Source organism: Chiloscyllium plagiosum, chromosome 26 (genome assembly GCF_004010195.1).
Source record: "Chiloscyllium plagiosum isolate BGI_BamShark_2017 chromosome 26, ASM401019v2, whole genome shotgun sequence".
Classification (NCBI taxonomy): domain Eukaryota; kingdom Metazoa; phylum Chordata; class Chondrichthyes; order Orectolobiformes; family Hemiscylliidae; genus Chiloscyllium; species Chiloscyllium plagiosum.
In genome coordinates, this window is record NC_057735.1 from 18,803,669 (window position 1) to 18,818,483 (window position 14,815).

Sequence of the window (14,815 nt, forward strand, 5' to 3'; positions counted from 1 at the left end):
TGGGGACAATATTTCATCCTCACTAACACTCAACACTGGAACCCCCCCAGGTACTGTACTTACTGTTTACCCATGACTGTTTCGCCAAATACCAGACTAATGCTATTTACAAGTTCACTGGTGACACCACCATAGTCAGTTGAATCTCAGATGGCGATGAAACAGATTACAGAGGGGAGGTGGAAGATCTGTAAAAATTGTGCACTAAGAACAACCTAGCTCTGAATACCGGCAAAACAAAGGAACTCATTATTGACTTTCGTCGGGATGTTACTCAAGCCCCCCGACACATTAACAGCGCAGAGCCAGAACGTGTGGAGAGTGTCAAGCTCCTGGGAGTGGTCATCCACAATAAGTTTTCTTGGATTCTTCATGTGGACGCACTGGTTACAAAGGCCCAACAATATCTCTTCTTTCTCAGGCAGCTGAGGAAATTTGGCATGGCGGTGAATACCCTTGCCAACTTTTATAGGTGTCCATTCTGTCTGGATGTATCACTACCTGGTGTGATGGCAGTACCATTCAAGAATTCAAGATCGGAGGTGGTTACAGAGAATGGCGAACTCAGCCCGGACAATAACAAAGGCCAACATCCCATCTGTAGAATCCATCTACCAGACCCGCTGTCAAAGAAAGGCCTCCAGCATTCTCAATGATCCATCCCTCCCTTGCACTGTTTTTCTACAACCTCTACCATCAGGGAGAAGGTACAGAAGCCTGAATACATGCACCAACCGGTTTTATAATAGTTTCTGCCCTACTGTTGTTAAAATACTGAATGGACTCACAAACTCTTAACATTCGCCTGTACCTGTGTTTTTGTTTTTGCCGCTGTTTACCTATTATTTACTTACCTATGTTACTTAACTATGTGATCTGCCTGTATTGCTCGCAAGACAAAGCTTTTCACTGTGCCTCGATATACGTGACAATAAATTCAATTCACTTCAGTTCAGACACTATATTTCTGTTAGGGTGAAAGGAAAGGCTGATAGGTGTAGGGAGTGCTGGATGACTAGAGAAATTGAGGTTTCGGTTAAGAAAAAGAAGGAAGCATATGTCAGGTATAGACAGCAGAGATCGAGTGAATCCTTAGAAGAGTATAAAGGCAGTAGGAGTATACTTAAGAGGGAAATCAGAATTGCACAAAGGGGACATGAGATAGCTTTGGCATGTAGGATTAAAGAGAATCCACAGGGTTTTTGCAAATACATTAAAGACAAAAGGGAAACCAGGGAGAGAATAGGACCCCTCAAAGGTGGCCTTTGTGTGGAGTTGCACAAGATGGGGGAGATACTAAACAAGTATTTTCTATCAGTGTTTACTGTGGAGAAGGACATGGAAGATATAGAATGTAGGGAAATAGATGGTGACATCTTGAAAATACTCACATTACAGAGGAGGAGGTGCTGGATTTCTTGAAACGCATAAAAGTGGATAAATCCCCCAGCACCTGATCGGGTGTGCCCTAGAGCTCTGTGGGAAGCTAGGGAAGTGATTGCTGTGCCCCTTGCTGAGATCTTTGTATCATTGATAGTCATAGCTAAGGTGCCGGAAGACTGGCTAACGTGGTGCCACTATTTAAGAAAAGTGGTAAGGAAAAGCCAGGGAACTATAGACCAGTGAACCTGACATTGGTGGTGGGCAAGTTGTTGGAGGGAATACTGAGGGACAGAATTTACATGTATTTGGAATGGCAAGGACTGATTAGAGATAGTCAACATGGTTTTGTGGGAAATCATGTCTCATGAACTTAGTTGAGTTTTTTTTTTGAAGAAGTAACAAAGAGGATTGATGAGGGCTGAGTGATAGATGTAATCTATGTGGACTTCAACAAGGCATTTGATAAGGTTCCTCATGGAAGACTGGTTAGCTATATTAGATCTCATTGAATACAGAGAGGACTAGCCATTTGGATACAGAACTGGCTCAAAGGTAGAAGACAAGAGAGTGGTGGTGGAGGGTTGCATTTCAGCCTGGAGGCCTGTGACAAGAATTGGTGTTGGTTCCAACTGCTTTTCGTCATTTATATAAATGATTTCGATGTGAACATAGGAAATATAGTTAGTAAGTTTTCAGATAACACCAATATTGGAGGTGTAGTGGACAGCGAAGAAGATTACCTCAGAGTACAATGGGATCTTGAGTGGACAGCGAAGAAGATTACCTCAGAGTACAATGGGATCTTGATCAGATGGGCCAATGGGCTGAGGAGTTGGAAGATGGAGTTTAATTTAGATAAATGTGAGGTGCTGCATTTTGGAAAAGGAAATCTTAGCAGGACATATACATTTAATGGTAAGGTGTAGGGGAGTGTTGCTGAACAAAGAGGCCTGGAAGCGCAGGTTCATAGTTCCTTAAAAGTAGCGTCGTAGGTGGTTAGGATAGTGAAGAAGGCGTTTGGTTTACTTTCCTTTATTGAGCATTGAGTATAGGAATTGGAAAGTCATGTTGTGGCTGGACAGGACTTTGGCTAGGCCACATTTGGAATATTCAGTGCAGTTCTGATCTCTTTCCTATTGGAAGTATGTTGTGAAACTTGAAAGGATTCAGAAAGTTTTACAAGGGTGTTACCAGAGTTGGAGGGTTTGAGCTACAGGGAGAACCAGAATAGGCTGGGGCTGTTTTCCCTGGAGCATCGGAGGCTGAGGGGGTAACCTTATAGAAGTTTATGAAATCATGAGGGGCATGGATAAGATAAATAGGGAAGGTCTTTTCCCTGGGGTGGGGGAGTCCAGAACGAGAGGACATAGCTTTAGGGTCAGAGGAGCAAGAAAAAAGGGATCTAAGGGGCAACGTTTTCATGCAGAGGGTGGTGCGTGTATGACATGAGCTGCCAGAGGAAGTGATGGAGGCTGGTATAATTACATTTAAAAGGCATCTGGATGGTATACGAATAGGAAGGGTTTAGACGGAAATGGGCCAAGTGCTGGCAAATGGGACTAGATTAGGTTAGGATATCTGGTCGGCATGAACAAGTTGGACTAAAAGGTGTGTTTCCATGCTGTGAATCGCTATGACTCTATAAGTCCATGAGTAGGTAGTGAACAGCCAGATACAGCATGCAGAGAATCTGAGAAAAGACATTGGCAGTTGATAGGGAAAAGGTGCAGTCAGTGTGATGGGTTGAAGTGTGCCTATTTTAATGCAAGAAGTATCAGGAATAAGGGTGACAAACTCAGAGCATGGATCAATACTTGGAACTATGATGTGGCCATTACGTATACTTGGATATCACGGGGGCAGAAATGGTTGTTGGATGTTCCAGTGTTTAGGTGTTTCAAAAGGAATAGTGGGTGGGGAGAGAGGTAAAGGAGGCGGAGGAGTGGCATTGCTAATCAGGGATGGTAGCATAGCTGCAGAAAGGGGGTCATCGAGGAGGGTTTGTCTCCAGTGTTAGTAAGGGTATATGTCAGAAAGAGGAAAGGAGCAGTCACTATTGAAAGTTTTCTACAGGGCCCCCAGTAGCAACAGAGACAGAGGAGCAGATTGGGAGGCAGAGTTTGGAAACGTGCAGAAGTGATTTGTTGTCAAAGGTGACTTTAACATCCCTAATATTGATTGGAACCGCCTTAGTCCAGATAGTTTGGATGGAGCAGCTTTTGTCAGGTGTGTCCAGTAAGAGTTCCTGATGCAGTATATGGATCGGCCAACTAAGAGGATGCCATATTGGATTTGGTGCTTGGCAACGAACCATGCCATGTGTCAGATTGCTTGATGGGAGAGCATTTTGCAGATAGTGATCACAACTCCCTGACCTTTACTACACTTATGGAGAGGGATAAGAGCAGATGCTATGGTAAAGTATTTAATTGGGGAATTACAATGCTATTAGGCAGGAACTGGGGTGCCTAAATTGGGAACGCATGTTTTCAGGGAAATGCATGACAGAAATGTGGAGGTTGTTTAAGAAGCACTTGCTGATAGTGCTGGACAGGTTTATTCCACTGAGACGAGGAAGGGATGGTAAGTTGAAAGAACCTTGGTTGACGAGGGATGTGGAACATCTAATTAAGAGGAAGAGGGAATCATATTTAAGGTTGAGGAGGCAAGGATCAGATAGGGCTTTAAAGGTTTACAAGATATCCAGGAAGGAACTGAAGAATGGACTTCAGAGAGCTTCAGCAGATAGAATTAAGGAAAACCCTGCGGCATTCTGCACTTACATGAGGGACAAGAGGATGGCCAGAGTGAGGGTAGGGCCAATCAGGGATTGTGGAGGGAACTTATGCCTGCAGTTGGAGGAAGCAGCGGAGGTCCTTAATGAATACTTTGCTTCTGTATTCAGTACTGAGAGGGACCTTGACGTTTATGAAGACAATGTGAAATAGACTGATATGCTAGAACAGATTGATGTTAGAAAGGAGGAAGTGCTGAAAATTTTGAAAAATACGTGGATAGATAAATACCCTAGGCCAGACAGGTATACCCTATGTTGCTACAGGAAGCGAGAGAAGGGAATGCTGCGCTTTTGGCGACAATATTTTTGTGCTCACTGTTCACTGGAGTAGTGCAAGATGATTGGAGGGTGGAAATGTTATTCCCTTGTTCAAAAAAGGGAATAGGGATAATCCTGGGAATTACAGACTAGTCAGTCTTGCATCAGTGGTGGGCAAAGTATTGGAGAGAATTCTGAGAGACAGGATTTATGATTAATTGGAAATTAAAAGGAAAACCTTATTGAATTCTTTGAGGATGTGACAAAACATGTTAATGAAAGTAGAGCAGTGGATGTGCACATGGATTTTAGCAAGGCATTTGATAATGTTCCCCATGATAGGTTCATTCAGAAAATAAGGAGACATGGGATACAGAATTGGCTGACCTATAGAAGACAGAGGATGGTGGTAGATGGAAAGTGTTCAGCCTGGAGCTTGGTGATCAGTGGTGTTCCACAGGATGTGTTCTGGGACCTCTGCTCTTTGTGATTTTTATAAATGACTTGGATGAAGAAGTGGAATGGTGGGTTAGTTAATTTAGCAATGACATGAAGGTTGGTGGAGTTGTCGATAGTTTGGAGGACTGTTGTAGGTTGCAACGGGACATTGACAGGATATAGATCTGGGCTGATAAGTGGCAGATGGAGTTCAACCTGGAAAAATGTGAAGTGGTTCACTTTGGAAGATTGAATTTGAATACTAGGATTAAAGGCAAGATTATTGGCAGTGTGGAGAAACAGAGCGATGTTGGGGTCCATGTTCATAGATCCCTCAAGGTTGCCACCCAAGTTGATAAGATTGTTAAGAAGGCATATGGTGTGTTGGTTTTCATTTGCAGGGGGATTGAATTTAAGAGCCGTGAGGTTATGCTGCAGCTCTGTAGATCCCTGGTTAGTCCACACTTGGAATATTCTGTTCAGTTCTGGTTGCCTCATTATAGGAAATATGTGGAAGCTTTAGTGAGGGTGCAGAGGATATACCAGGATGCTGCCTGGACTGGACGGCATGTCTTATGAAGAAACATTGAGGAAGCTAGAGCTTTTCTCATTGAAATGAAGAAGAATGAGAAATGACTTGATAGAGGTGTACAAGATGTTGAGAGGCACAGATAGAATGCTGGAGACTTCTTCCCATGATGGGAATATCTATCACAAGGTAATTGGAGGAAGGTTTAGGAGAGATGTCAGAGGTAGGTTCTTTTCACAGAGAGTGGTTGGTGCATGGAATGCACTGTCAGCAGTGATAGTAGATTCAGATACATTTAAGATACTCTTGGATAGGCACATGGAAGATAGTACAATGAAAGGTATGTAGGTTAGTCTGATCTTAAGAGTAGGATAAAAGGCTGGCACAACATTGAGGGCGGAAGGGTCTGTACTGTGATGTACTGTTCTGTGTTGCAAAAAAAACAGTCTTAGTTACTGCCAAGGAAAAGTGTTTGAAAAGTTCTGTAGTCCTTCGTTCTCTATCAGAATTTTTTAAATCTCTTCTTTATCGGCTAATGGCCATCTATTTCAAAGAAAGCTACTCTGATGTGTTGCTGCAATGTGCAACAGCTCCAGTCTCACTACTTCACATTAAGCACCATAATTAACATATGAATACTGGAATAGCTTAAGAAAAAGAAAAGAATTGAAGTGAATTAAATTTGCTTTGTATTATGGCCCACTAATATTTAAGGTATTGACTCATAGCATCTCGGAATTTTGGAAACTGTACATCAAAAGTCATCTTTCTTCTAGTATGTGCTACGTTTGCCACATCTTGTGTCTTGAATTATTCAAGAATCTTGAAAAATTGTTTTCTGTAAAAATAATGTAATTTGTGATAAAAGCAGAATGCTTGAGAGGCTGAGCAGGTCTGGCAGTATCTGTGAAGAGAAAAAAATGTTAGAGTTTTGAACCTGAATTGACTCTTCTCAGATTACAGCTATATGGTTTATTCTGACTACCTCTGAAATGGCCTCCCGAGCCTATTAGACGTAATTGTACCAAAATGCCAGAATGTCGAAAACGAATGCAGCCCAAGAAATGTGGAGAAGGAATAAAATCCAAATGGACCACCTGGCATAAATGGACCACCTAACAATAAATCTAGCCTTGTCAATCCTGCAATGTCTTTCTTATTAAGTTATGGGGGTGAGTGCCAAAACTGGGGTAGCTGTCTCTCAGAATAGTCAAGCAACAATCATGCTGATGGAACTACATCTTATAGACAATATCGCAGACATCATCACTATTTCTGGGTATGTCCTGTTCCATTGGTAGGAGAGACCCAATGGAGGTGGCAGCACAGTAGTGTACGGTCAAGAGGGAATTAAACTGGGAGTTCTCAGAACCTGAAGAAATGTCAAGATATCAAGCCAAACATGGCCAATAAAACCGGTTACCAAATGCAGCCTCCCTTGCTTGATGAAACAGTTCTCTTTCATGGTGAATACCACTGGGGGTGGAAAGGATGGAGAATGCATTATGGGATGGGAATTTCAACATTTGTCACTAAGACTGGTTCAGCAGCAACACTACTGATCAAGTTCGTAAAATCCTAAATGTCATAGCTGCTAGACGGTATCCACTGAAGGTTGTGAGTGCACTAAAAAGATGGAAAAACATACTTAGCTTCACCTGCACTAATCTACCTGTTACAGATGCATCTGTCCATGAGTGTCGACATGATTGACCGCCAAACACTCATTGTAGGAACTAGGTCCCTTCCCTGCATTGAGGAGACTTTCCATCATGTGTAGTACTACCATCACACTAAATAGGATAGATTTCACATCAATTAATTCAAAGCTCAGCATCTATGAGGTGCTGTGAGCTATTAACAGCAGCGGAACTGCACTCTAACTCAATCTGCAACCACAGAAAACAAAGAGATCCAACCTTGTCAGTGACAAGTGGATGTGGTTTGGACTTTCAGAAGAATTTTGATAAGATCTTTCACAAGAGATTGCCATATAAAATGCGATTGGGGTCATATGCTTTCCGAATGGCAGCCAGTGACCAGTGGAGTTACTGCAGGGCTCGTTTTTGGACCTTAACTATTTACAATAAATATTAATGACTTAAATGAAGGAGCTAAACTTACTATTTTTAAGGTTTCAGATGACACAGATCTCAATGGCAGAGAGAACTGTGAGGAGATACGAATTTGCTTCAGTGAAGTTCAACAAGTTGATTAAATGAGTAAATTCATGGCAGATGAAATGTGATGTGGATAAGTGTGCAGTTATTCACTTTGGTAGCAAAAGCAGAAAGGTAGATTATTATGTGCGTGGTGATAGCTTGTGGAAAAGGGGAACATGTATTGAGAATTGGGTGTCCTTGTACGCCAATCGCTGAAAGTAAGTATGCAGGTACAGTTACTGGTAAAGAAATGGTATGTTTCATAGTGAGATTCAAGTACAGGAGCAGGGATGTCTTGCTGTAATTGTATAGAGGCTTAATGAGACCACACCTGGAGTATTGTGTATGGTTTTGCTCTCCTTCGCTGACGATGGAGGAAGTGTGACTGAGGTTTTGCAGACTGATTCTGAGGATGATGGGACTAATGTATGAAGAGAGGTGGGATCAGTTCGGATTATATTCACTAGATTTTAGAAGAATAGGGGGGCATCTCCTAGAAGGCTATAAAATTCTCACAGCTCTAGAAGGATTTTCCTGAGACTGGGGCCTCGAGAAACAGGGTCACAATCTAAGGATGCAGGGTAGGCTATATAGGACTGAGATGAAGAAACATTTCTTCATCCAGTGTGTGGTAAACCTGTAGATTCTATGCCACAGAAAGCAATTGAGACCAAAACATTGAATGTTTTCAAGAAGAAGTTAGCTTTGTTTTTAGCACTAAAGGGACCAAGGGTATGAGAAGAAAGTGGGATCAGGATATTGAGTTGGCTGATAAGCTACATTAATATTGAATGGTGGAGCAGACTTGAAGGGCTGAATGGCCTACTACAGCTATTTTCTATATTTCAGTTTTTATCACCCCATCAGTCTATTCTCCATTGTCAATAAAGTGATAGAAACTATTGTGTCATTAGGTAACGGTTGCTCAGCAATAACCTACTCACTGATGCTTAATTTGGGTTCTTCTAAGCCTGCTCAGCTCCTGATCTCATTACAGTCTTGGTTCAAATATGGAACAAAGAACTTAAGAGGTGAGGTGGATGTCATACCTTTGACATCATAGTGTTATGAAGATGTAGGTGTGTACTGTACCTTTAAGATAGACTGGAAGCTGGCACGGACTTAAAGAGGCACAGAGTTTGCTGAAAGAATTTAAGATGTAACATTTGACTGAAACCAATAGTGTAGCTGAGTTGCCATGGTACACAACGAATTCATATTTGGCCAATCAGTTTAAATTATGCCCCAATATTCCAAAATCCTGTCTAATTTGAATTTAGTGTTTTGATGACATTAAATCAATAAAATGATTCAATAGTTTGGAATATAAAACCAGACATTTTGAACAGTTAGAGGGAGAACTGCCATGAAAACCAACAAGTATAGACTGCTAGCCAAGTAGCTCTCTGAAAGATACCTGTTCATAAGAAAAGTTGTGCAGCAAAAGACTGAAGAAGAGCCAACCCAGAAAAACTCAGAAAAACCTACAGAGTGAAATCTACAAAGGAGAATCGACAAAACTGGCTGGTTTTGAAACTTATTTTCGGAAATGTTAATCTGGTTTTTTAATCAGACCTGTAGAGTGGGAGGTAAAGGTTTAAGAGAAAAGAGTTGTAGAAAGTGGCTTTAATGTTCTCTGTTGGACTTAAGGAATAAAATGTTAATTTTTACTTTAAATAGTGAAATATGAGATGGTTCCTTGCCTCTCAAAATTTAACAGATTACGGCGTGAGCTTCTCTGTGTTGTTGGGTTTAAATTAGCAGAGGGGTTTACCCAGTGTCGTAGCAATAGTCACTTCTGACTGAATATGCCATCAAGGAGCCCCAGCAAAACCCAGGTCAGTGGATTTCAGGAGGAAGCCACCTTGCATGTTGAAGTCACCCAATACTAAAGAGGCTAGTTGTGAGTGAGCTCACTCACTCAGCTCCAGGACATCTCTGCAATAGTTCCTCGGCAGTGTCTAGGCTTATTCATTTTCTGCTGCTTTATCAATGATCTTCCCTGTTTCCCCTTCCCATTGTAAGATCAGAAGTGGAGATTCCTGATGATAGCAAAATGTTCAATACCATCCTCAGAAACTGTCTTATGTTCAAATGCAACGTGTCAAATAACATTTACCCACAGGCAGTGACCATCTCCAACAAGATGGAGTCTAAATATCCTCCTGTTTGATATTGAATTGCTTTAGCATTACTGAATCCTCAATATCCTGGGAGTTAACATTGACCAGAAATTGAACTGGATTATCCATATACTTGTCAAAGGCTAGGTTTCTGCAATGAGCAGCTCCACTCTTGACTCTCCAATACCTATCCACTATTAAAATGGTGCAAGTAAGGAGTAGATATGTGCAACTGCAGTGACACTCCAGTTTGACACTATTCAGGACAAAGTCTTCTAATTGGCACCACATGTATAAAGGTTCACTCCCTCCATTACATAGCTATATACACAGATCTATCAGGTAGGGAATTCATGGTTTTGATGCAGCAGAGATGACGGAATACTACTATAGTTCCAAGTCAAGATGATGTATGACTTGGGCAAAAATCGTTAGTGATGATGCTCCCATTCATCTGTTGACCTTCTCTTTCCAGTTGGTAGAGGTTGTGGGTTTAGAACACATGTTGAAGGAGCCTTAGTGAGTTATTATAGTGCATCTGGTAAATAGTATTCACTGCTGCCATTGTGCAATGGTGGTGGAGCCATTAAATCTTGAAGCTGGTATATAGGATTCCAGTTAAGCAGGCTGCTTTTTCCTTTGTGTCGTCATAGCTCTTGAATGTCATTGGATTTGTACCCCAGGCAAGTGAGTAACATTCCATCTCATTCCTGACTTGTTCTTTATGCATCATAATCAGGTTGTGGGAAGTTGAGAATTGAGTTATTGCCCATGGAGATCTAGCCTCCAACCTGCCCTTGTGGCCACATAATGCATATGGCTCATTCAGTTCAGTTTCCAGTCAATAGGGGTTGTGTCCCTCCACCTGCCCAGCATGTTGACAGTGGAGGATTTGGGGATGATAAAACCAGTGAATGTTCTGGGGAAATAGCTAGTTGATAACCCCATATGAGGTCCATTGGGAATCACTAATTAATTCCTCTATGATTCTCATTGAATACGAGTTCCGTTGGTCACTGGCAATAGCCTGCCCATTTGGAACTCATTACCTCGCTTCCTTATCGCTTGTGGCACAGTGGTAATGTTCCTACCCCTGGACCTGAAAAACTGGGTTTGAATCTCATCCGCTCCAAATAACATTTCTGAACATGTTGATTATAAAAATAAGTTAAGTTAAATAGAGTCTGGTGGCTTTCACATGAGACTTTAACACTTTGCTTATGGCCATACCAGTTTAGAACACCTGATCTGATCTGGTTTCAAATGGTAAGCAGACACGGGCCTGTTTAGCACATGGATCAGAGACCACCTGGAATAGCTGGTGAATAGGCTCCACTGTTTCTATAGTGTAATGGTTATCATATTAGCTTTACGTAAAGGGCACTTGTAGCGCAGTGATAATATCTCTGTCCTTGAGCCAGGAGGCATGGGATCAGGTGTCACCTGTTCCGCATTCGTGAACAGGTTGTTTAGAAAAATAGTTTAACAAAAACTTGAAAAAAAATTAAACATAAAGCAGATCTAGACTGGTGTTAGGTATTGTCTCTGTTTTAAAACTTGGGTCCTTTTTTTCTTCCTACATAAGGTGGTAATTTTTAAGTGAATAATCTTGCAACAAGTATAAACCATGTAAAGTAACAATTTAAATCTGTTTTTAATCCTTTAAAATTTTGCTTTGGTTCAGAATATTGGCTATCATTCTCACTTGAGGCTTTGTATTTTTCTCTTTATATTGCATCTATTTCATTAAATGATTATTGCTTAAAGAAAAAGCTGACCCAGAGAGGTTTTGTAGCATAATGATAGTGATACGGTGACATGGTGCCACAGAGTTAGCCCTGCTACCTCACACTGTTTCGAATACACCTTTGCGCATTTTCCCCCTGTCTGCTGTTGGTTTCCTCCAGGTGCTCCGGTTTCCTTCCGCAGTCCAAAGATGTGCAGATTAGGTGGATTGTCCCTACTGAATTGCACATAGTATGCAGGTTAGGTGGGTTAACCATGGTAAAAGCAGGGTTACAGGGATAGTGTAGAGGAGTGGGCTTGGATGGGATAGTCCTCAGAAGATAGGAGTGGGCTCAGTGGGCTGAATGGTCTGCTTTCAAATTGTAAGGATTCTATGATTAGAAGCCCTTTTCTTGCAAGATGCAGCATAGATAGAGAAAATTATACATTGCTTGTGTGCATTGCTATCATCTTTGCCATAATCAAAATCTTGTCTTATAAATAATCCTACAGAAGAATTGTGAGGAACCGGTTCTGAAAACTTGCACAGCTTTGTGGAAAACCTTTGTTAGTTTTCTTTGCAATACTTTTACGGCTTTGTTTTTTCTTTCTGTCAGCAAGGAACTGTGGTAATCCAGGAAATATATTGAATGGATATTATGAGCTTCGCAATGCATCTTTCGAAACGAAAGCTACTTTTTATTGTAACGAAGGGTGAGTTTTTGGCATACCCCATTTTGTGATTGAAGTAGAATTGACTAAGGTGATACCCTGAGGATATTATCAAATCATCAAAAAGCTGATAACCTACAATTTCCTGATGCGAGACATCTGACAATGTGCGCTGGCAGTGAGATATTTCATCTCTCAATTCTGAAGTCAAATTTTTTGCACATCAGGTTGCAGGAAGTGCCTGCTGAAAGTAATGTAGAAAGGACAAAAGATCACCTGTGACTTTGACCAAAATTGAGATCAACAATAAGATTAAGAATGGATTTTAAAAATGGAGTCGGAAATAGAATAAATTAGTTAAATTAGACAATGAAAGAGAAGTAAAGGGAAAGTTAAATTTTAGATTTAATCAGGAAAATATGGAAGTAATGTAAAATAAGAAAAAATCTAACAAAAATTGCTATGTTTTTATTTAATATTTTTTGGGATGTGGGCATCGCTGGCTGGCTAGCATTTATTGCCTATACCTAGTTGCTGTTGAGAAGGTGTTGGTGACTTGCCTTGAACCATTGCAGACCACCTGCTGTGGCTTGACCCACAATGCCATTAGAGAGAGAATTCCAGGATTTTTGCCCACCGACAGTGAAGGAAAGGCGATATGATTCAAGTTCAGAATGGTGAGTGTCTTGGAGGAGAACTTGAAGAAGGTAGTGTTCCCATACATCTGCTCTCTGTGTCTTTCTAGATGGAAGTGGTTGTGAGTTGGAAGGTGCTCTCTGAGGATCTTTGGTGAATTTCTGCAGTGCATCTTGCAGATAGTACACACTGCTGCTACTGGGAGTTGGTGGTGAAGGGAATGGATGCCAGTCACATGGGCTGCTTTTTCCTGAATAGTGTCAAGCTTCTTGAGTGTTGTACCAGATGAGATGCCACGGCTTCCCTTTGTTTCTTTTCTGAGGTGCAAAGATATTGAGTGGCATTGTAGGAACACAGACCACATTCTTGGGTACTTAAAATATTAAGCACCAGAAAATGTTTGCGTTGTTATGCAATCGTATGTTATGGAAAAATCGTACTTTAGAAACAGTGCTTAAAGTGTTGGCTCTGTAATTGTGTTACAGCCAACACACGTTTTAAAAGTTTGTGCAGTAGAAACAGTGTCCCCAATTCATCAATTGCTTTACAGAGAATTTGTGTTGACAAAATGCATGTTACAATAAAACGACCTGTATATTAAAAAGGCAAGTAGCTAAAATAAGCACTTATCCCTGCGCTGCACAAGTCTGAGAATTATTATGGGAATAAAGAACTGGCATAGATGTTAGACAATATTAAGTGTTCATTGTAGGAGATTCAAATCCCATCCCAGAATTTAGGGATAAATGAAAGCCTGATGTGAGTGATTTAAAGAAATTAATAGCAGGAAAAAGAAATATTAGAGAAACTTATGGAAGCTAAAACCTGATAAAACTCCAGGACCTGCTGGTTTACAGCCTGAAAGAGGTGTTTACAAAGATGATGTGCATTGGTCAGATATTTTTAAAAATCCTAGTTCCTAAAATACTCCTGACAAGTTGGAAGTTGGCAAATGTCACAGCACATTTCAGGAGTAAGGTAGAGAGGGAACATACATGCTAAAAACTACAGACTAGTAAGCCTAAAAACTACAGTTGGGAAACCTGCAATCTGTCATTTAGGAAATTCTAATGTTTTATTCTGAATTAAAATCATTGCATGATCCAACATCCAGCATAGTTTTAGACACAGGGAATTATGCCTGATAAAATTATTACAATTTTTAAAGAGTATAACTAGTCGATAAGGTGCCATAAAGAAGTTTTATTATGCATATTAGGAGCATATGCGTATTGGTAATATGTTACCACCAACATTAACATTGGCTAACAGACAGGAAGATGTTGGCGAGAAACTGGAAAGAAGTTGCCCAATTGCTAATTATGGAAGGTTTGTGATGTGAAGTTTGTACATCTGTCAGTTGGATTTCCTGACAGTATTTCAAAGTGGAGACGTTTACTTTGTTGTCTTAATCACAATAGTGGTAAAAGCTTCCTGCTGATTCATCAAAGCTTTTTTTTATTTAAAGTGAGAGCACATTGACTGAAGTTACACCAATATCCATCCTAGGACCAACTGATTAGACCTGCACATTATACCCCAACACAAATTTCATAAGGAACTTTACAGCTTGTCCTGATTTACGTTCTGTTCCTCAGTTAATATTTTGTATGCTTTACCGTTTACAATTATATTCATGTCATGACTTGTATCTGCTAAAATCATAGTTTTCTTTCCTGATCAGAATGCAAAATTACTGTTGCATTTAATAGAGAACTCACAGCCTAATAATTAATAATTGTTGCTTTGCCTATTTCAAACTAATCTGTTCCCTTTTGTCTAGATACCGGATGGTGGGTAGGAACCTCCGGCTGTGTAAAGCTGATGGTTGGGATGGCCAAGTCCCAACATGTGAAGGTACCTTAGGCCCAAATTCTTTGGGTGATTGACTTCTATTTCTCTGCTAAATGACTCTGGCAAATTCATTGGAACATTTGAAGAGTTAGCATCATATCCCAAATTTTACTGATTATATTTTAATCTTTGTCTATTGGCTGAATATTTGAAGTGGCAGGAAAACATATTTGTTGAATTGTAAATACCAGGAGTTAAATAATGGGTTAGGTTTTCCTGGAATCTGCATTATCACAGC

At 40.6% G+C, this 14,815-nt stretch overlaps 1 protein-coding gene across 8 annotated transcripts in view; it reads left to right on the forward strand.

Moving 5' to 3' along the window:
• Nucleotides 1-14,815, forward strand: part of LOC122563172 (membrane cofactor protein-like) — a 65,282-nt gene that overhangs the window by 26,872 nt on the left and 23,595 nt on the right. For all 8 annotated transcript variants that reach the window (XM_043716680.1, XM_043716674.1, XM_043716677.1 and 5 more), the window contains 2 exons: nt 12,033-12,129; nt 14,507-14,580. In XM_043716680.1, the coding sequence (XP_043572615.1) occupies nt 12,033-12,129; nt 14,507-14,580 (171 nt within the window). The remainder of the gene's footprint in view (nt 1-12,032; nt 12,130-14,506; nt 14,581-14,815) is intronic.